Source organism: Geotrypetes seraphini, chromosome 14 (assembly GCF_902459505.1).
Source record: "Geotrypetes seraphini chromosome 14, aGeoSer1.1, whole genome shotgun sequence".
NCBI lineage: Eukaryota > Metazoa > Chordata > Amphibia > Gymnophiona > Dermophiidae > Geotrypetes > Geotrypetes seraphini.
Window position 1 is genome coordinate 18,241,430 of NC_047097.1, and position 23,170 is coordinate 18,264,599.

Sequence of the window (23,170 nt, forward strand, 5' to 3'; positions counted from 1 at the left end):
AAAAAGAGCACACTTTAGTTTACATCCAATTTACAATAACAAACATTATGGCAAAGCTAAAACTGAGGTTAGAGTTAGCATAAGAAAATGCAGACCCATTGAAACAGCTCAAGCACACTCGCAAAATCCCTATTGGACCCTTTCCTGGAGACCCCCGGGACATGACTACAGAACTTAATCAGACCAAGCTTGATTTCAGCATAACTTTATCTTTACAAGAACTGTGGAATAGAAACTGTTTCTGTACCTTATGTGGCAATTTCCTCCAACCTCTGCTGATCGAGATAAGTAAGACAGCACAGATCTTACCACACAGCACAGATCAGTGCTTGCTGCATGGAAAGAAAATTATAATCCATTTCCTATATTCTCTGACCAAAGGCATGAGGCCTATGTACTGTATACACAGAATGCAAAGCTTGGACAAGTGACAAGGTTGTCCTTCTGACAGCTGCTCACTACAGATGGAGTAACAGCCTTTTGGGACATCAGATAATATAGATAACATTTGAACTACAGTTGCCTTAGTTCATAGAATATTAAGAGCACAAGCTGGCCTGCATATATGCAAAAACCACAGCATCTAGCAGGACGGGATGGAGGCTGTTCTTGGAATTGGGTGTAGGCCATGCATAGATAACCTCTGAAAAAGCCCCAAGCAGAAGGGTGTCAGGAGTAGATAATTTTAGGTGGTTTTTGGCCATTAAAATCAATCTGATGACATACGGAAATGGAAAATTGCTTTAAGGACATACGCAGATGTTAATGGCTTTTATGTCAATTAGGAATATAGCCAATTATATGTATTTGTAACCACGGAATTAATTTTGCTAATGATGCTAACAAATCAGAGTAGCAACTGATCACTTATGATAATGCAAATAACCAATCAGAAACTTTCTAATATATTATTAGCCATGCATTACAATCTATCAACAAATACAACAACAAAGGTGACCAATTGGTGTTCAGTCTCTTTTATTGTAATGGACTCAACATAATTGTGTTTCAGCCCACAAGGGCCTGCCTCAGGAGTCTTGTGATAAATCAATTCATGCAATTTCCAGTAATGCATTTGGGGATTAATAATTGGAAGGAACCGTATATGCTGGGAGCTCAGAAGCTGATATGCACAGACGGGGAGAGGGACCTTGGGGTGATAGTGTCTGAACATCTAAAGGCAAAAAAACAGTGTGACAAGGCGGTGGCTGCTGCCAGAAGGATGCTGGGCTGTATAAAGAGTGGTGTAGCCAGTAGAAGGAAGAAGGTATTGATGCCCCTGTACAGGTCGTTGGTAAGGCCCCACTTGGCGGATTATGTTCAGTTTTGAAGATCGTATCTGGCGAAGGATGTAAGAAGACTTGAAGCAGTCCAGAGGAGGGCGACAAAAATGATAGGAGGCTTCCGCCAGAAGACATATGAGGAGAGACTGGAAGCCCTGAATATGTATACCCTAGAGGAAAGGAGGGACAGCGGAAATATGATTCAAACATTCAAATACTTGAAGGGTATTAACATAGAACAAAATCTTTTCCAGAGAAAGGAAAATGGTAAAAAGAGAGGACATAATTTGAGGTTGAGGGATGGTAGATTCAAGAGCAATGTTAGGAAATTCTACTTTACGGAGAGGGTGGTGGATGCCTGGAATGCGCTCCCGAGAGAGGTGGTGGAGAGGAAAACAGTGATGGAGTTCAAAGAAGCGTGGGATGAACACAGAGGATCTAGAATCAGAAAATATTAAATATTGAACTAAGGCCAGTACTGGCAGACTTGCACGGTCTGTGTCTATCAGTATATGGCTGTTTGGGAGAGGATGGGCTGGGGAGGGCTTCAATGGCTGGGAGGGTGTAGATGGGCTGGAGTCAGTTTTAACGGAGATTTCGGCAGTTGGAACCCAAGCACAGTACCGGGTAGAGCTTTGGATTCTTGCCTAGAAATAGCTAAGAAGGAAAAATTTTCAAAATTTAAATTGAATCAAGTTGGGCAGACTGGATAGACCATTCGGGTTTTTATCTGCCATCATCTACTATGTTACATGCTGCAGCTCTAATGAACAGTGTCTGCTATTGTCCACAGTTAACCCTTCAATTAACCACGGACAACACCAGATGCCGTTCATTAGAGATGCAGCATGTGTTGAAAAGTTTATGGAAATTGCACGAATTGATTTATCACAAGAATCCTGAGGCAGGCCCTTGTGGGCCGAAACACGATTGTGTAGAGTCCATTACAATAAAAGAGACTGAACACCAATTGGTCACTTTTGTGGTTGTATTTGCTGTTCACCATTGTGAAGCAAATATGTTTGTACCTAATAATATATCAATTCATATAAGATAAGGACGTGACACAGATATGGTATTTTTCTGCATTTCTGCAGGGTGTAGAATTATATCTACTCTGTCTACTACTTTGAATGCTGTCAATTTGTTAAATCTGCTCTCTTTTTCATATGCTGCCATTTACTTTATAATAAATCTGTACTTTTAAGCAACAGCATTCCTGGTGTGGTCTGAGTCAGTTTATGATAAGGGTCTAAGCAGCCTGCCCTTTCCAGTTTAGAAAGAAAGTAGAATTAAAAAAAAGGTATACTGGTACTGATTCACTTAATATTATAATAGACTAAGGGCTCAGAAAGTTGAAGGAGGTATTCCAGAATGGACAGCAGAGGACATGTTTTTGGATATAATGAATGTCAAATACACCAGATGGTAAAATGAGTCCACTTGAAGCGGTGGAAATGTCACGTAGAGGGTTTTCTGGAAGTTTCAATGATGGTCGAAACCAATGCAGAGAAGTTAAAGGTATCTAATTGGTCAGAGAGATATACCATGCTATGAGAGCCAATGAATTAAGACTGGGATGGAGAAGGGATCCTTCATTCTGTGTTAGCAAGGTTGGAAAGATCTGTAGAGTGATGGCTTCCTATGTGCTGAGTTGATGGAGAAGAGGAAACCATGGTTGATGAGGCCACCGCGGTGCTACGAGGATCATGGTGGCATGTTCTTGTCCGAGTCCGAAGAGTTTTCCTTATTAGAGGAATCGGAAGGAATGCCCGAGTCTTGCCGTCTCTTGCCTCCACTGGATCTCTAATGTGATCCCAGAAAGGACCTCTGTGTCACTTGGCCTGTTGCATAAGGATGAAATCTTTCAGAGCCCCAAGCCATCTGAGATTTGCTGTCTGTCAAGGCCTTGGTATGACAGTCTGCAACATTTGCCATCAGATCATCCAGATCCTTGCCTTATAATCTGCCCCTGAAAAGGGAGCCTGCTCAGGGTGACTTGAGGCAAAATCTTCTGCTCACTGACTGATCCAGAGCATCCGTCAAGCCGATCACATAGGCCGATCACATAGGCCGATAGCTTGCTCGTAATTCTGATTATATCATACAGAATGTCCGTTATATAATTCACCCCAGATAGGAGCATTTAGGGATTCTTGTTGTCCTCTGAGACTGAGGCTCGAGGCAGTCAGACATGGCAAGCACATGCCACAAAGGAAGTCATGGCTGCTACCTTAATCCCAAGAGTTAAGGCTTCAAATTGACTCTGGAGGAGCAAGTCCACCTTGCAGTCCTGAGAATCCTTCATCATACCTCCTTCCCTAGGCAGTGATGTGTGTTTAGTGACCTGTGCCACTAGTGAATCCTCCTTCAGCTGAATAAATAGTTGCTGGAAATCCGGAGTCATTGAGTAAAGCTTGGCCACAGCCTTAGCCACCCGCAGAGACCCCCCTCTGGAGATTCCCAGTGGTGGCCTTGGAAGTGGATCTGCCTCATTTTGCCTGATTGGTTAACACAAAAAGATGATCTGAAAGGCAAACTAATTGGTCACCTCCAGGTAAAGCAATAATAGGACTCCTCTGATGTCCAAAACCTTTAAAGCCTTGTCTTCTTGGATCTGTGGGGTGAAATGCTGGCAACTACACCTCTTTGTGGACATGAAATGCCAAAACAACCTTCAACAGGAAGGAGAGAACCATACAAAAGGTCACTTCCATTTCCATGATTCTGAAGAACATCTCTCTGCATGAAAAGGGCTTGAAATTCTGAGACTCTCCTGGCAGAATTACAGAAAAACCTTAGTTTGCAAGCATAATTCATTCCAGAAGCATGCTTGTAATCCAAAGCACTCATACATCAAAGCAAATTTCCCCATAGGAAATAATGGAAACTCAGACGATTCGTTTCACAACCCAAAAACTTTAATACAAAATACTATACATACTCGTATTGCAAGACCTCACTCATTTAGAACAGTCACTACACTCCCGCAGCGTCAGACAGAGAAGAACCATAGGCTCAGTTGTGATGTGTGTATATTGTACGTACTTGTATTGCAAGTTAAAAATTAATATGTTTTGCTTGTCTTGAAAAACAAGTTACTTGCAATCCAAGGTTTTACTGTAATTGCCAACAAAAATATTGCTTTGTCAGACACATCTGAAAGGGAGGCCTCCTGTAAGGACTCACAAAGAGATCTGCCGAGTCCCTCAAGTTATATTAAGATTCCAGGATGGAAACAGGTCTCAGGGCACCCTTGAAGAACTTCACTATGTCAGGTGGGCTTCACTTTGTCAGGTGGGCTGCTAGCGAAGCTTTTTTCTCTTGGTCCCAGAAGCATAAGAGTCCCGCTACTTTAACTCAAAGGAACACTACTGCCAATCCCTTATCAAGGCCCTCTTGGATGAATGCCAGTACCAACAAGATAGGGGCATTGCATGGCTCTAACTTTTCTCTGCTGCACCAGCGCTGAAAACATCTTCCATGCCTTAGTATATGCTGAAACCATTGCTGGCTTTTTGGCTCTAAGGAGAGTAGCAGTGGCTACTTCTAAGTATCCTGTCATGCCATAAGACCAAAACATCCCAGATCTTCTAAGAGAAAACAAGTCTGGATGCACCTAGAGTCTGAAACGATGCTCCTTTTGAAGTCAAACAAGATCCACGTAACACGAGCACATGGGCCAATCTGGTGCTACAAGAACCACTGTTCTCGTGTGATGTGTTATTTGGCAGATCACCCGGTCTATCATGGGCTGGGGGCAGGGGAACATGTACAGCGGTCCGGTTTCTGGCATGGTTGAACTACAACGTCTAGCCCTGCACTTCTGGGTTTGTATCTTCAGCTGAAGAATAGATTTGCCTTTTTATTCTTTGCAGTTGCCATGAGATTGGGTTGTTCGACGTTCAATCTTCTCACAATAGACTAGAATACTTTCAAGGACAACGACCACTCTCCCGGGTCTAATATTTGCCTGCTGAGATAATCCACTTTAACAATGTCCACTCCAGATATGTGCGCCGTAGGGATCACCTGCAAGTGTGTTTCTGGCCAAAAGAATCCTGCTGGATTGGAGCGTTCCTGGTGCCTCCCCTTCCTGTTCACATAGGCCACTGCAGTGAAATTGTCAGAGAAGAAAGACTACTTTACCCTCCAACAAAAACTTCAGTCTTTGTAGGGTCAAACGAACTGCTCGTAGTTCAAACAAACTGCTCGTAGTCCATTGGCTTTGAACCAGGTGACCACTGCAATGAGACCCCCAGTCAAACAAGCTGACTGCCGTTGTTAGGACAACCCAAGAATCGATCCAGGATGGGATCCCTTTCGATAGAGACTTTGGACAGAGCCACCAACTCATGATGCATTTTGGCTGCTGCTGTCCAGGGGAGCAGAACTTACAAGGACCAAGAAACAGAAGGTCCCACAGCCTGACCAATTCCTTCCTGACTGAAAAGGCTCTCCGGAACTAAAGGAGGAGGCTGGGTCTCTAGCATGTCTTTTCCATGTTGCACAAGTGGCAGGCTTCTTGTGATTTTCAATTTTTAGGCCTGCCCACAGGCAGAAGTGCCCAATCTTGCTCCCAGGGTTATCTTCTACCAAGTGGTCTGCCTGACAACCTCTACTACATTTTGGATTCCACTTGGCACAGAGAAGAGCTACCTCTTTCTTAGCAGCACCACTTTACATGCTCCACCAGGATCACCATGGAGGAAACACAATTCAGAGCACATGTGCCACAACCACAAGCAGCAGAGCCTCCCAGTCTAGGATCCCGAAGCCTAGCCTGGCCTCTCTCTGCCCTTCAGCACCACACGTCAGACCCTTGGATGTGTACATGTGCTATTCCTTATTGGTTGATGTGCATCTCCACTGCCCTTGAGGTAGGACATGCTGAGCTATGGGGCCACTCCCAAAAAACAAACAGCAACCCCCACCTCCTTGGGGATCAGATAAGGCTTCACTGGCAAAAGTCCCTGCTATAAGACAGGTTACCCAAATGTCTTGTTCTTTAGTCCTCCAGGTATTGGCGTTACAGATGCTTCTTTCTTTTATTTTCACCTGGCAGCTGGCTCTTGGGAAGGAAAAAAGAACAGAAGAAGGTGTGCAGCCAACACAGCAAGAAGCACAGAGATAGGAGCTCACGGGAGGGTATGCATTGCTTAAAGAAGCCCAGCTATTTCATCAGGGTTCTACTAATAGATGCCTTCTGACATTCCTCCCCATCTGCTCAAAGGGTGACCAGTTCTTTAACTGGGCCCAGAAGCAAAGCAAGCACACCTTAGAAATAACTGCAAGTGAAGTCATCAATCAACTGGAGACAGAGAATACAGTGGTGCCTCGCATAACGGACGCCTCGCACAGCGAACGCTGCGCACAACGAACTTTATGTCTTGATTCGTACAACGAACTTCGTTTCACACAACGAAGTCACCCGAGCTGCATCCTTCCGCGCAGGCACTGCGCTTAACTGCCCTCTCTCCGCCTGGCTCCCTCTTGCCCCCCCGACTCCCCGACACGATCGGGGCAAGAGGGAGCCCAAGCCCTCTTGCCCCCCCGACTCCCCGACACGATCGGGGCAAGAGGGAGCTCAAGCCCTCTTGCCCCCCCGACTCCCCGACACGATCGGGGCAAGAGGGAGCCCAAGCCCTCTTGCCCCCCCGACTCCCCGACACGATCGGGGCAAGAGGGAGCTCAAGCCCTCTTGCCCCCCCGACTCCCCGACACGATCGGGGCAAGAGGGAGCCTAAGCCCTCTTGCCCCCCCGACTCCCCGACACGATCGGGGCAAGAGGGAGCTCAAGCCCTCTTGCCCCCCCGACTCCCCGACACGATCGGGGCAAGAGGGAGCCCAAGCCCTCTTGCCCCCCCGACTCCCCGACACGATCGGGCCAGGAGGGAGCCCAAGTCCTCCTGGCCACGGCGACCCCCTAACCCCACCCTGCACTACATTACGGGCAGGAGGGATCCCAGGCCCTCCTGCCCTCGACGCAAACCCCCCCTCTCCCCAACGACCGCCCCCCCCAAGAACCTCCGACCGCCCCCCAGCCGACCCGCGACCCCCCTGGCCGACCCCCACGACACCCCCAACCCCCTTCCCCGTACCTTTCTGTAGTTGGCCGGACAGACGGGAGCCAAACCCGCCTGTCCGGCAGGCAGCCAACGACGGAATGAGGCCGGATTGGCCCATCCGTCCCAAAGCTCCGCCTACTGGTGGGGCCTAAGGCGCCTGGGCCAATCAGAATAGGCCCGGGAGCCTTAGGTCCCTCCTGGGGGCGGGGCCTGAGGCACATGGGCCCAACCCGACCATGTGCCTCAGGCCCTGCCCCCAGGAGGGACCTAAGGCTCCCGGGCCTATTCTGATTGGCCCAGGCGCCTTAGGCCCCACCAGTAGGCGGAGCTTTGGGACGGATGGGCCAATTCGGCCTCATTCCGTCGTTGGCTGCCTGCCGGACAGGCGGGTTTGGCTCCCGTCTGTCCGGCCAACTACAGAAAGGTACGGGGAAGGGGGTTGGGGGTGTCGTGGGGGTCGGCCAGGGGGGTCGCGGGTCGGCTGGGGGGGCGGTCGGAGGTTCTTGGGGGGGCGGTCGTTGGGGGGAGGGGGGGTTTGCGTCGAGGGCAGGAGGGCCTGGGATCCCTCCTGCCCGTAATGTAGTGCAGGGTGGGGTTAGGGGGTCGCCGTGGCCAGGAGGACTTGGGCTCCCTCCTGGCCCGATATTGTCGGGGAGTTGGGGAATCGGCGGGGCAAGAGGGCTTGGGCTCCCTCTTGCCCCGATCGTGTCGGGGAGTCGGGGGGGCAAGAGGGCTTGGGCTCCCTCTTGCCCCGATCGTGTCGGGGAGTCGGGGGGCAAGAGGGCTTGGGCTCCCTCTTGCCCCGATCGTGTCGGGGAGTCGGGGGGGGGGCAAGAGGGCTTGGGCTCCCTCTTGCCCCGATCGTGTCGGGGAGTCGGGGGGGCAAGAGGGCTTGGGCTCCCTCTTGCCCCGATCGTGTCGGGGAGTCGGGGGGCAAGAGGGCTTGGGCTCCCTCTTGCCCCGATCGTGTCGGGGAGTCGGGGGGGCAAGAGGGCTTGAGCTCCCTCTTGCCCCGATCGTGTCGGGGGTGCCAAGGACCACACGGAGTCACCCACCGTACCACCCGATTCGGGTAAGCGCAGGTATCGGTGGGTGGCTTATTTGCGGGGGGGTGCCTTATTTTACATTTTTTTCTAAAAAGGGGGGCTGTCTTATTTGATGGCCCTGCCTTATCATCGGGGAAACACGGTAGAAAAAAAAAAAAATGAACAGTTAAGTCCCAGTTTTTGCCGCTGAGACTCTGCCCTCTCTCACTGTAAAATTAGACTCTACTTAGTCTGTCTTTAAATTTAAAAAATGTGTGTTGTTTTAAAAAACAATTATGTTTTTAGATGTATCTAAATAAAAATAATAACCAAAAATTTATCTTTTTTTATGTCATCTTAGCATATTTTATGCTGCAGAACGAATTATTTTTTTTTACATGTATTCCTATGGGAAAACGCGTTTCACATAACGAACGTTTCACATAACAAACTTGCTCCTGGAACCAATTAAGTTCGTTGTGTGAGGCACCACTGTATTGACCTGTACAAGCTGCACAATGCTTCTTATATGGCAGAGCTTACAACTCTGTGGTCCATACCTCAACTACTGGTTTAGAGACAAATCTGTCATTTCTGACCTTGTCTGGTGTATAAGGAAAGTGTACTTTTAATACAGCAAAACATAAAGTACAAAAAAAAAAAAAAAAAAACGACATGTTACCTCCAACATCGATGAAATGTTTGGCAGCTAGACCAGACCTCGGAGCTAAAACGTAGAGAGAAAATAACAGCACACTTTTCAATATAAGACAAATGTATATACATAGTAACATAGTAAATGACAGCAGATAAAGACCCAAGTGGTCCATCCAGTCTGCCCAACCATACAATCTCCATAAATTAATTTAGTTTAAATGGTCCTTTTTCTTAGATATTACTGGGCCAGAAACCCAGAGTCCTGCTCAGTAGTGTGCTTAGGTTCCATCTACTGGAGTCTCCATCAAAGCTCACTCCAGCCCGTCAGGGACACAGGCTGTGCAAGCCTGCCCAGTACTGGCCTTGGTTCCTTCAATGTATTGGAAAGATTAGGTTTTCACCTTCGATAATCTTCTTTCTGTTAGTCCCTGGAGGATTCGATACGCTAGGTGTTCAATCCCTTCTCTCAATCCAGGAGTTGCAGAAATCCTAACACTTTTCTGAGAGAGCGAGCGTGAGAGAGAGCCTGCTGTAGTTGCCAAGCAACATACCTGAACAAATCCATGACAAGGAAGGGGATACTGGGGAAGCTCCTTAGCAACAAACAATTTCTGAACTGGCCTGCTCAGGTCTGGTCTTAGATGCAGGCCTACCACTCCGAGGAGGGGCAGTAAGGACAAAGAGGTGATCAGACAGCCAAATAATGGAGCAAGACTCTCAACTGCGTAGAATCTGATACTTTCTCTCTGAGCCTGTGGAATGAAACACAGGCAAATAAACTTCCTGGTTGACATGGAACACAAAAATCACCTTCAGCAGAAAAGACAGTACAGAGTACTACTCCTGTGTCCATATGTCGGAGAAAGAGTTCCCTGCTTGAAGCTCCGAAATACACCATGCTGAGACAATGGTGACCAGAAAGACACTCTTAATCATGAGGTCCAGAAGAATAGCATCCTTTAGTGGCTTGAATGGGGCCTCCGCAAGGCACTGAAGAACGATGTTAAGATTCCACAAAAGGAAAGGATGATGCAAGGGAGGCTGCAAAGTGTCCCCTCAGAAAACAGGTAACATGCAGATGAGAAGTAAGCAAACTAGAATCCCTGCATGCCCGGAAACATGAAAGGCCTACTAACTGAGCTTTAAGGGAAGCCACCGCTAAACCCTTATCTAAGCCTGCCTGAAGAAAGGCTAGAACCACCAAAATGGGAGTCCTCTCAGTCCTTAGCATACCACTGTTGGAAAGCCTTCCAAACCTTGGCATAAGAAGCCTTAGTAGAGGATTTCTTGGACTTCAAAAGAATCGAGATGACATCTGAATAACTGCCTCATCAAGGCTAAGCACTTAAAAGCCATGCCATAAAACCAAAGTGCTGTGGGTTCTCCTTAGGCACCGGACCCTAAGTGAGAAGGTTGTGATGAAGACTGAGTCTCGCTGAAGACAAATGAGATCCGCATTATCATGGGCCACGAGGCCAGTTTGGAACAACTAGAATCACAAGGCTATCAAGCAAATGACCCGAGCAGAGGTCACAGAGGGAACACAAAAGGAGCTCATGAGCTGGCCAGGGCTGAACCAAGGCATCCAGCCCTAAGCTTCCTCTTCCCCTGAATGAAGCGGTCTCTACAGTGAGCACCCGTCATAAGAATTATCCACTCAGATCTGATGAAGCTTGCCCTGGTAGACAGTCTCCCCCTGAAGCCACCAGTGCAGACTGCTGCATGCTGGTTCCATCCAAGGGAGTGGCATTTGAAGGAGATTTTGGAGACCACTAAGAGAGGAGAGACTGCTGTAACGGGTGCATGTGCACTCTGACCATGGGACCGCCTCTATAGAAGCTACCATGGACCCATCACCTGCAGATGCTACGCCTTGGGAGTTGGAAGGTCCAGAAGATCTACGATCTGCTGCTGAAGTTTCTGTCTTCATGGCTCAGGAAGAAACACACAACCCTATCGTGTCGAAGAGTAGGCCCAGATACTCCAAGATCTGTGATAGCATCAACTGGCTCTTCTTGAAGTTGACAATTCAACCAAAGCCCTGTAGCAGAGATACTACCATCTCCACCACAAGTTCACCCTCCTGTCAAGATCAAACTGATGTCTAAGGATGGACCTGGACACCCTACCTGCAGAGAAAAGCCGCTACAACTACCATCACTTTGATGAAAGTGCAGGAAGCTGTCACAAGGCCAAAGGAAGAGCCACGACCTGGAAAGGTTGCAGAATATCGAAACGCAGGAACCTGCGATGCTCCAGAAAAATTGGAATATGGAGATAAGCCTCCATGAGATCCAAGGACGCTAGAAACTCCACAGGACAGCAGCAAGGACTATGCACATGGTTTCCATTTGGAAATTAGGAATCCACAGAAAGCAACTGAATGACTTGAGATCCAGAATGGGCCTTCAGTCCTCTGAGCCTTTCTTTGGCACAATGAAGAATAAGGAATATCTACTGAGGCCAGATTTGTGTTCCAAAATGGGTTCTATTGCTCGAATGTTTAAGAGACACTGCGGGTAGCACGGACTTTTGGCTCCTTCTCCAGTCAACCTGCTGGCAAGCCCAGAATCCAGAGGCAGGCAAAGAAGTCTAACTTGTGCCCCTTCTGAATGATGTCCAGCACCCATGTATCCAAAGATATGCGAGTCCTGGTAAAACTGAGAAAATCAGGCCCCGATATGAGGAAGCCCCATCTGACTTCTGGCGTCATTGAGGCTTTTTAGGAGCAGTAGCTGCCCGGGATCTGGATGCCCGAGGATGTCTGGAATGGAATTGCTCGAGCTCAAGGATCCCTGACAAAATCTGCAGGAGGGACAAAAACTACTACAGTTCCCTCTGGCGAGACTTGTTCAAAGGGAAAGACTTAGGGTGGCAAGCAGCAACACTGGCCATGAGGTCATCCAGACCTTTCCCAAAAAGAAGCCAACCCTTGAAAGGAAGTCTGCTCCAAGTGGCCTTGGAAGCTGTGCTCCCAGCCCAATGACGGATCCAAAGTGTCTGTCATGAACACTGCATAAGCTGAGACCTTACTAAGAACTTGAATGAGATCATAAAGGGCGTCCGCCACATAATCCACATTGTCCATTACTAGCTGGGGACAGGGATTCACTTCTGCAGAGGGCACACTGCTCAATCTCATGTGACAGGCATGCGCCGCAAAGGAGATTGCCGCCACTGCCTTGATACCTGAAGAAACCACTTCAAAAATCCTGTCCACTCTGCGATCCTGGGAGTCCTTAAGCAGTACTCCCCCATTGCTAGGAAGGGCCATGCGCCGGGTAACCTGCACCATGGCAGAACCCATCTTAGGTTGCTCAAAAACTGCTGACAAATCAGAAGCCAGTGAATAAAGCTTATCTGTAGCTTCAGATAACCAGAAAGAGCTTTCTGGGGTATCCCATTGTTCTGTAACCAGACCAAGAGAGGATGGAAAAAAAGAAGACAGATGGAAAGGATGGAGAGGATGGAAAAAAAGAAGACAGCACATTAGAACGGTCCTTGACAGAACACTGATGTGGAAGGTGGAGATTCCATTTTGAGCTCTTTCAAAACATCAGCAATAAAATGGTGGACAGAGTTATGCTTAAAAAAAAAGCCTACGGATGGAGGGGTCCTCACCCAAATCCGGATTCTCAAGGCGACTGTGTTGACTAGTCCCAATAAGGGTATTAGCCAGATTCAAAATAGAATCAGTGTCAGGAGACAGAAGGGGCTTACTATCCATAAGGCAACTAATACAATTGAGCTCTGCCATAGCTGGCGAGAGGGCTCCTAAACAGGGATCTCTGCCACTAGTGCAATTGGCTTAGAAGAAACCAACGCACCCACTGGCTGCGTCAAATGAGCTGGGTCTCAAGAATACACTTTCCAGAGGAACCAAATAAACTCCAGTAAAAATTCACACCCAGTGTCCACTGCAGGGCCATGCTGAGGTGCCGACACTGTGACAAGAGTCCCAAGACTCAGAACCCAGGCATTTGGCATCAGACTCCAAGATCACAGATCCAGGCTGGCTTCCCAGCACACGGTACACGGCCTCTGATCCAGCGCAATCAATGCACACAGTCGACACATTAGGGGCTGAGGAGTCCATCCCAAATTATTTTTAATCAAATCGAGGAGTTTTGAGGCAGAAAAAAAACTTTGAAAAAAAAGATAGATAAAAATCCAGGATGGATGCCGCCAGCGAATTTGTGCCAAAATCAGTAAAAATAAAAAAAATTCAAAAATAAAAAATAGTGATTTGGGGTTAGAAGGGGTGGGAGACCTGAACCCTACCTTAGAAACTCTGAAAAGAGTTTTTTACTGCATTTCACAGACCAAAGCTCCCATAGGAAATTATGGAGGTGTACTTACAGTCTGTGCAGTGCCTGCCTGTCAGCTCTGTTTAAATTGCAGATGAATGAAGGAAAGGATTTTCTGTCTCAGAAACTGCTCCAAATGACCAAATGAAGATCTTCAGACTGCCAGTCGGATGGACTCCGACAGTAACCTCTGCCCCCACGAAAACACTCCATATGACTAAGGGAGGGAAACGCAGCCTGCACCCTGAAATCTGGAGGGACCTTTACTCAGGACGCATACAGCCTTGTGCTTAAACCCCTGACTAGGTCTCTCCCAGGGGAATGGACCCAGAGTCTGAGAAGGGTGGCACACAGCAGGCTGGCTCCACAGGTCTGCACCCTTTCCTCCGGCAGAGGACCACCAGAAAGGGGTCTCATGGCACTCAAGCCACCAAAAAAGATGAACCTAAATGAAAAAAAATAGAAGAAAAAGAAGCAGAGCACAAAGCTTCTACTTGGATTGCTTGCAGAAATAGAAACTGCAGGGGGCTCTTACTCTCTCTCTCTCTCTCTAAGGTTAGAGGAGCATGTGCTCAGAGAAGTGTTAGGATTACTGTAACTCCCAAATTGCGGGAAGGGATTGAACACCTAGTGTACTGAATCCGAAAGGGACGTTAACAGAATGTGCTATTGGAAAAATTTGGTGCATATTTGGTCCGTTACTGTCCACACCACAGCAGATGCATAGTTAAAGTAACTTCATACTAAGAATTCTCAGAGGTCAGTCAGCCTCAGCATTACCTTAGTCCAGGGATGCCCAAATGGTCGATCGCGATTGACCAGTAGATAGCAAAGGCAACACAAGTCGATCGCGTTGCCTTTGCGATCTTGTTCTTCCTGCCTCCCCGAGCCAGGCCAGGTGCATACACCAAGACTTCACCTCCAACATCAATTCTTACGTCGGAGAGGAAGTTCTGGGCCAGCCAATCGCTGCCTGGTTGGCCTGGATGTCTGAATTGACGTCGGAGGTGAAGGCTTGTGGGCCTGGCGCTTGTATGTGCCAGGCTTGGCTCAGGGAAACATGGAGAAATCGGCATGGTGGCTGGGGTGCAGCTGCAGGAAGAGAGAGAGAGGAAAAAAAATAAAAAATCGTAGAAGTGGAAATCGGCATGATTGCTTGAGGGGGAAGAGGGCAGAAAGAAAGAAATATTGGTTTTACAGAAGGAAGTGCAACCAGAGACTCATGAAATCACCAGAGAAAAAGGTAGGAAAAATGATTTTTTTTTCAATTTAGTGATCAAAATGTGTCCGTTTTGAGAATTTATATCTGCTGTCTATATTTTGCACTATGGCCCCCTTTCACTAATGCGCGATAGTGGTTTTTAGCGCAGGGAGCCTATGAGTGTCGGGAGCTGCGAGGGGCGCAGCTCCCTGTGCTAAAAAACGCTATTGCGGTTTAGTAAAAGGGGAGGGGGTATATTTGTCTATTTTTTAATAGTTGTTACTGAGGTGATATTGCATATTTTAGTGTCATCTGCCTTGACCTCTGGAAAAAAAAACCCGAATACAAATGATAATTAACATTTTCTCTGCGTATAGTGTGCTTTTTTAAAAATTTTAGTGTTGGTAGATCATTTTGACTTGGTCATTTTAAAAGTAGCTCGTAAGCCAAAAAACTGTGGGACCCCTGCCTTAGTCCATTATCTGTCAAACTAAACTATCAAGAACGAAAACTAATGTCCTAATAAACAGTACTTGATTGTATGGCGCTTTAATTATAAAAAAAACACACCTATATACCACAATCATCACTTATGCTGTTGAAAGACCATTATATGAACTTATATATCTGATCAACTTCAAGGGTATTTTTATTTGTATTTTTAAGCAAAATATTTAATCCTCCTTTGGTTACAGTCATGAAGTTACAACCCCAGTGGAGATTAGATGGCACAGAATTAACCTCCGTTCAAGGTTTTATGTCTGTAAAAAGATCTAGAAAGTTCCTCCTCAGCTCATACTTTAACTTGGGGTGGTGAGGAGAGGGGGGAAGACTTACCTACTAAATTAGCCTGTACTATGAAGTGGCCCTTCAGCTCAAATGAGCCTAGAGATGGAAGCCTATTAAAAATGGACAGGTATGTGGTGGGCTGGGCAAGCATGAAATATAAAATAGCCACTACGCTTTATCATCATTGCCCTGGATTTAGTGGCTATGGAAAAATTATGTTCTTACCTGTTAATTTTCTTTCCTCTAGACGCAGCAGATGAATCCAGAGACTAGTGGGATAGCACACATCGACCAGCAGGTGGAGATAGAGAACTGATTAACAGGTGGACCTATTGGTTGGTACTCTCCCTGTACTTTCAGTATTGCTCCTTGCCCAAGCAGTCAAAACCAGAAATATGGTCAACAGGTAAAAAACTCCTTTCCTAAAATAACTTGCAAAAGGCAACCATAGAACAAACAACCACCAACCATAACAAAACCTGAGAACACAGAAAACAGAAACCGAGATCCAATAGCCAGAAAGGGTGGGGCTCTGGATTCATCTGCTGCGTCTAGAGGAAAGAAAATTAACAGGTAAGAACATAATTTTTCTTTCCTCAGCAACAGCAGCAGATGAATCCAGAGACTAGTGGGATGTAGCAAAGCAATTCTCAATCAGGGTGGGAAGCGAACGCCGCCTCTGCAATAACCGACGCACCAAAGGCAGTTTCCGCACGCATCGCCACATCCAACCTGAAATGCCTAGAAAAAGTATTCCTCGAAGACCAAGTTGCCACCTGACAAATCTCCTCCAAAGAAAAACCTCGGGACTCAGCCCAAGAAGTAGACATCGCCCGAGTAGAATGAGCATGCAGCTTGTCAGGCAACTGCCTACCTGAAGTCAAGTAAGCAGAATCGATGGTTTCCTTGACCCAGCGAGCAATGGAAGCCTTAGACAAAGCCATACCCTTGTTGCGACCCGCAAATAACACAAAGAGGTGATCCGAACGGCGAAAGTCGTTAGTAAGTCCGAGATAATGGAGAAGTATCCTAAGTACATCCAGCAACCGCAACGAAGAGAACTCCCCCCCCCCCCCACAATCCTCTTTCCGGAAGGCTGGAAGGAAGAGAGACTGGTTAACATGAAAGGCTGATACCACCTTAGGAAGAAACAAGGGGACCATCCTTACCGAAACCCCCGAAGCCGAAATATGCAAAAAAGGATCTCTATACAACAACGCCTGCAACTCAGACACCCCCATGGCCGAAGCCATCGCGACAAGAAAGACCGCTTTCAATGTCACATCCTTCAGAGTTGCTGTCGACAAAGGTTCAAAGGGAGGCTTTTGCAACCCCCAAGGACTACTTTAAGACTCCACTCCGGACATATCTTCTTAACAGGGGGGCGAATATGTTGTACCCCTTTTAGAAATCTAACCACATCAGGTTGCGACGCAAGGGAAGAATGAGCCACGCGACCTCTGTAACAAGCTATAGCAGCCACTTGAACCTTAAGAGAATTATAGGCCAACCCCTTGGCAACCCCCTCTTTAAGAAAAGAAAGGATTGAAGAGAGAGAAGCTCAGAAGGGCGAGAGACCCTGAGCCGAACACCAGGAATCAAAAACCCTCCAGACTCTAGCATACGAGGCAGAAGTAGACCTCTTCTTGGCCTGAAGAAGAGTGGAAATAACCGGCTCCAAATATCCCTTACGTCTCAGCCGCGACCTTTCAAGAGCCAGGCCATAAGACCAAAGTGGGATGGATTTTCCATGCATATTGGGCCTTGAGTGAACAAGTCCGGAGTCACAGGGAACGCCAACTGATCGCCCATCGACAGACGCATCAGGTCCGCATACCAAGGTCGACACTGCCAATCCGGAGCCACCAGAATCACTGAGCCCGGAAAGCAAGTTATGCGATGTAACACCCGACCTATCATCGGCCAAGGAGAGAACACATAAAGGAAACAACCTGGAGGCCATGGAAGTGCCAAGGCGTCTACCCCCTAGGACGCCAACTCCCTGTGTCTGCTGAAGAACCGAGGCAGTTTTGCATTTTGAGCTGAGGCCATGAGATCTAGCACTGGAAGACCCCACCTCTGCACAATCAGATCGAATGCCCGAGCGGAGAGTTCCCATTCCCCGGGATCCAGAAGATTGCGGCTGAGAAAATCCGCCTGAACATTTGCCTGCCCCGCAATTTGCACCGCCGAGAGAAGAGAAGATGAACCTCCGCCCACTGAAGCAGCACCATAGCCTCGCCGGCTAATTGAGGACTCCGTGTACCTCCCTGCCGGTTGACATAAGCCACCGCTGTTATATTGTCCGAAAAGACCCACGTCGGACGTCCCCGAATCATGGACTGAAACGCAAGAAGCGCAAGCCTGATCGCCCTCAACTCCAGCATATTGATAGACTACTGAGTCTCCTCCTGAGACCAGACCCCCTGCGCTGACGATTTAAGGCACTGAGCTCCCCATCCCAGCAGACTGGCATCCATTGTAACTATGATCCAGTCTGGTGTCGCAAGTGGCATCCCTTTGAACAGATTGATCTCGTTGAGCCACCAATGCATGCTGAGTTCCGGAGACATCCACTGAAGACGACGATTGTAGTCCTGAGATACTGGGGACCACCGCAAAAGGTCTCATGTGGAAGCACGCCCAGGGAACCACCTCCACAGCCGCCACCATCGACCCCAGGACCTGCACATAATCCCAAACCCTCGGACTGGGCGACCGGAGAAGCAGGCGAACCTGAGACTGTAACTTTACATCCCAGTCCACGGGCAGAAACACCTTTCCACCTTCCCCCGATCTGTGTCGAAAGGTAAGGGAGCTCTTTGGAAAATTGATGACCCACCCCAAAGATTAGAGAAGAGAGATCATCCTCTGGGTCACCGTCAAACTCTCCTGCCTGGAAGACGCCCGGATCAACCAGTCGTCCAGGTAAGGATGCACCCGAATCCCTTCCTTGCGAAGGAAAGCTGCCACTACTACTATGACCTTCGAGAACGTACGAGGAGCCGTGGCCAGTCCAAACGGCATAGCCCGAAACTGATAGTTTTGATGCGGGGGCCAAATAGGAATGTGCAGATAAGCTTCCTTGAGGTCGAGAGCCACAAGGAATTCCCTCGGCTGAACAGCCGCAATGACCGACCATACAGTTTCCATTCGGAAATGCCTGACCCGCAGAAAGCGATTGACCTTCTTGAGATCCAAGACAGGCCTGACCGAACCCCCCTTTTTGGGCACAATGAAATAAATTGAATATCTTCCCTGACCCCTTTCCTCCGGAGGAACAGGAATGACGGCCCCAATGTCCAAAAGAACCTGAAGGGTGACTCGCACCGATTCCCGCTTGACCGCCCCCGTACAAGGGGAGACCAAGAAAGAATCTGCGACGGGGAGAGGAAAATTCTAATTTTTACCCTTCTCGAATAATGTCCAATACCCACTGATCGGATGTTATCTTGGCCCACTCCGCCAGAGGAAGACAACTGATCCCCGATAGGCACGACGGAGGGAGCCGATGGTCCGTGCTGGCTTCTCTTCCCTACCCCTCCCCCCCGACGTAACTTCCGGTTTCGGAAGGAAGCCGGGTTCAAGTCGCTTGTTTTGTTTTGTTTAAAGTCCGGCGGGAGTCTTTCGGCGGCTCTTCAGGCTGCGTGTTAAGCAGTGGTGGCAGCAGGATTCGGCAGATGACAGCCGGGTGGGCATCTAAATTTGCTGGGCGGAGCGCCCAGCTGAAAAGTGCTGGGGAGAACACTGAAGTCGTACGAGTCTAAGCTTAGAAGCCGCATGGCTGCCCAGTGATGGAGCCACAAGGATCGTTGGGAAACAGACAGAGACATTTGTTTCGCCGACGTCCTAATAATATCATAAAGGGCATCCGCCAGATATGCTAGACCCGTTTCCATATCCGGAAAGTGAGATGGCACAGTCACCCCGTACCTTGAGCCCGTGCCGCATAGGAAATGCACACAGACACCTGTAAGGTAACTGCCGCCATATCAAATGACAGCTTGAGAGAAGACTCAATCTTCCTATCCTGAATGTCTTTGAGGGCTATACCTCCCTCAACCGGCAAGGTAGTCTTCTTGGTAACCGCAGCCACCAAAGCGTCCACCCTTAAACTTGTCAAGCTCGTCCTGAGAGATGGGATACAACTGGCGCATAGCCTTCGTCACCCGAAGACCAGCCTCCGGCGTGTCCCACTGTGCAGAGATAAATTCCAGCATCGCTTCATGCACCGGAAACGCTTTCGCAGGTTTTTTCGTGCCCGCCATAAGAGGATTAGCTGAGCTCGAAGTGAGAGAATCCTGCTGAGCAATATTAAGGCCCTGCAGCGTCCGGGTAATAAAGGACAGTAATTCCTCCCTATGAAAAAGACGAAGTGCGGTAGGATCATCCACCTCCCTAGCCAGCGCATCCTCCAGCTCTAAATCCGTCACCTCCCCGTCTTCCAGGGAGTCCGGCTGCGACAAAGACAAGGCAAAGTCCGAAGGAGGGTCATCACCGTCCACAGGTGCCACCCTGCGCCTCTTAGCGGCCTGAGTCTCCAGAGGAGGACCACCCACCTGAGAGACCGACCCCAGATCCAAAGGACAGTCTTGACGCTGAGTAGGCTGAGAACCCTGCATTAAAAAGGCCTTGTGCATCAGCATGATAAATTCCAGGGAAAACACCATCGGATTCGAAGAAGCCTGCAGAGCAAAAGAGTTCTTCAGCCCCGAAAACTGTCCCGCTAAAGAAGGAGACGAAGCAGAACAGGTGCCCGCCGGCGCGGTTGACATGCACCGAAGCGGAACGACCGCAGCCACACGCGCAGAAGCAGGCCCGACTTCAACAGCACGGGAAACTATGATCGCTTCAGCCACGACCTGCACGTCCTCTCCCCCAGCGTCCGCGCAACTCGCTGAACAGAGGCCCGACGGCGTTCACCGCTTCCCACAGCGGGAACACCTCTTAACCGCCTCTGCCGCCATCACACACCAAGTCCAGCCCAGCCGAAACCAATCCCTGCGGCACCCAATCCCAGCGAGCAAACGGCTGAAAACACCACAAGTAACAAGCAAAGACAAAAAAGGAACTCTCATCAAGATCTCCTTTTGCTAAGGCTGGTAGCTGAATGCTGGGACTCAGAGCAAAGCACACTGGTCTTCCTCTTTTTTTTCTAATTTTACAATGCTTGCTTCAAGGAAAGAAGAAAAATACCAAAGACCAGTAAGGAACCTCAATCCACCGGAGAGGGCGGTGGAGCAGGGACCTGGGGGGGGGCCCAGGTGTAACTCCCAAAGCTGGCACCGCTCAGCCAAGCACCCCAATCTAACTGAAGAGAAAAATTCTCAACAGTAGAGGAAGAGAAAACCAGCTAGAATCCAGGAGCTCGTGGAACAGCATCCAAACCCTGCTGGAGATAGAGAATACTGAAGGTACAGGGAGAGTACCAACCAATAGGTCCACCTGTTAATCAGTTCTCTATCTCCACCTGCTGGTCGATGTGTGCTATCCCACTAGTCTCTGGATTCATCTGCTGCTGTTGCTGAGGAAATAAAATTACAATTGGATAAACCAGAACACAAACCAGGGACAAATATGGGATAATATATTGATTTGAAAACATATGTGTTTTGTGCCGAGGTCACTGGTAACAGGGAAAGAGTAGCTTTCTCTTAGGACTTTAGAATTGATAGCTTTGGTGAAGGACAGAGAAGATAACCCAGGCTGTAGCTTAGTTCCATTGTTTCAATGTGTGCCCATCCTGGTCTCCAGAGACCTGTGCCAGATAAGGTTTGGTTTTTGACCTGGTTGCTATAGATCAGTGGTCTCAAACTCGCAGCCCATGGGCCACATGCGGCCCACCAGGTACTATTTTGAGGCCCTAGGTATGTTTACGATATCATAAAAGTAAAATAAAATAAAACAGTTTTTTGATCATGTGTCTCTTTAGCTATAAATGACAATATTATTAAGACTTAGCCAAAAAGAAAGACTTATAAAGAATAAAGAGTTTTACTTTAATAAGACATCAAACTATTTTTTCTGAGGCCCTCCAAGTACCTACAAATCCAAAATGTGGCCCTGCAAAGGGTTTGAGTTTGAGACCACTGCTATAGATGGACTTTTCTTCTTACTACAGAGATTAAATTCCCAGTGGAGGGGGGTTCCCTCTCCTGTTTTTCAGAGTAAAGTTAGAACCACGAATTAGATATACAAAATGCATACATGATTAATTAAATTTTAGTAAACTATTAATGTAGGAATTTTCATATTTAAGGGTTTACATTGAAATATAATTTCCTAAAAATTGTACTGCAGGATTCATATAGGAAAACGTAAGTTTGTGGGAGTGGATTGGCCACTCCCCTTTTCTTTCACTGAGACACAGGATTTTCAGTGCATGCTCTTAAGTGACTCAGTAACATGGGAGCAGCAGTTTGACTTTTAAGGAAAAAAGATTTAAAGCTGTGTGTATGGATAATTTTTCCTCTGTAAGTATATTATATTATCATACTTATTCCTGGTTTCTTCCGTTTCTTTCTTTATCCCAGGACAAGCAGGCAGGCATTCTCACATATGGGCGACGTCATCCGACGGAGCCTCGATGTGGACGCCTCACAAGCAGACTTGCTTGAAGAAACTAGAAGTTTCGAGTTGCCCGCACCGCGCATGCGCAAGTGCCTTCCCGCCCAGTGCACGTCTCCTCAGTTCTTAGTTTTCTGCGGAGCCGAGAAGTCCGTCTTTTTGGCTCTCTCCGGTAACTTCGTCATTCGTGCCTTCTCTCACCACAGTTTGTGTTTTTATTTTCTCACGAATCGCTGTGTTACTCGTTTTCTTTCTTTAAAAAAAAAATTTTACTTCCATCCGTTCGTCTGGTACAGGCCGTTTGGCCACGTGCTTTGACTTTGCGTCGGCTGTATTTTCGCCTATGCCCCGGCCTGTTACCGGTTTTAAACAGTGTAGCAAGTGCAAGCGCACGATATCTCTTACAGACCCTCACGGATGCCGTCTCAAGTGCCTTGGGCCGAAATATAGAAACATAGAAAGATGACGGCAGAAAAGGGCTATAGCCCATCAAGTCTGCCCACTCTACTGACCCACCCCCTTAAGTTTGTGCCCTAATGACCCAATTCCTTAACTCGATCCTCATAGGGATCCTACATAGGTGTCCCATTTATTCTTAAAGTCAGGCACGCTGGTGGCTTCGACCAGCTGCACTGGAATTTTGTTCCAGTGATCTACCACTCTTTCCGTGAAGAAATACTTCCTGGTTTTCGCCATGAAATTTCCCGCCTCTGAGATTGAGCGGATGCCCTCTTGTGGCCGAGGGTCCTTTGAGAAAGAAAATCTTCCACCTCGACACGTCCTGTGATGTACTTAAATGTCTCAATCATGTCCCCCCTCTCCCTACGTTCTTCGAGAGTGTAGAACGAGAGACCCTTGAGCCCCGAGATCATCCTGGTGGCCATCCGCTGAACCAACTCGACTCTGAGCACGTCTTTACGGTAATGTGGCCTCCAGAATTGCACACAGTATTCCAGATGAGGTCTCACCATGGCTCTGTATAGTGGTATTATAACTTCAGGTTTCCGGCTGATGAAACTTCTATTGATACAACCCATCATCTGCCTTGCCTTAGATGAGGCCTTCTCCACTTGTTTGGCAGTCTTCATGTCTGCACTGATGATTACTCCTAAACCTCGTTCTGCTGAAGTCCTAGCTAATATTTCTCCATTCAAGGTGTAAGTTCTGCATGGATTTCTGCTACTGAGGTGCATGACCTTACATTTCTTAGCGTTGAAGCCCAGCTGCCAGGTCGAGGACCAGCTTTCCAACGTAAACAGGTCCTGTGCCATAC

At 48.0% G+C, this 23,170-nt stretch overlaps 1 protein-coding gene across 3 annotated transcripts in view; it reads right to left on the bottom strand.

Annotated features, from left to right (window-relative positions):
• Window positions 1-23,170, bottom strand: part of DUT (deoxyuridine triphosphatase) — a 71,613-nt gene that overhangs the window by 25,002 nt on the left and 23,441 nt on the right. For 2 of the 3 annotated variants that reach the window (XM_033919530.1, XM_033919533.1), the window contains exon 4: window positions 9,059-9,103. The exons of the other annotated variant lie outside the window; for it this stretch is intronic. In XM_033919530.1, coding sequence (XP_033775421.1) covers window positions 9,059-9,103 — 45 coding nt within the window. The remainder of the gene's footprint in view (window positions 1-9,058; window positions 9,104-23,170) is intronic. 3 annotated transcript variants of the gene reach the window in all.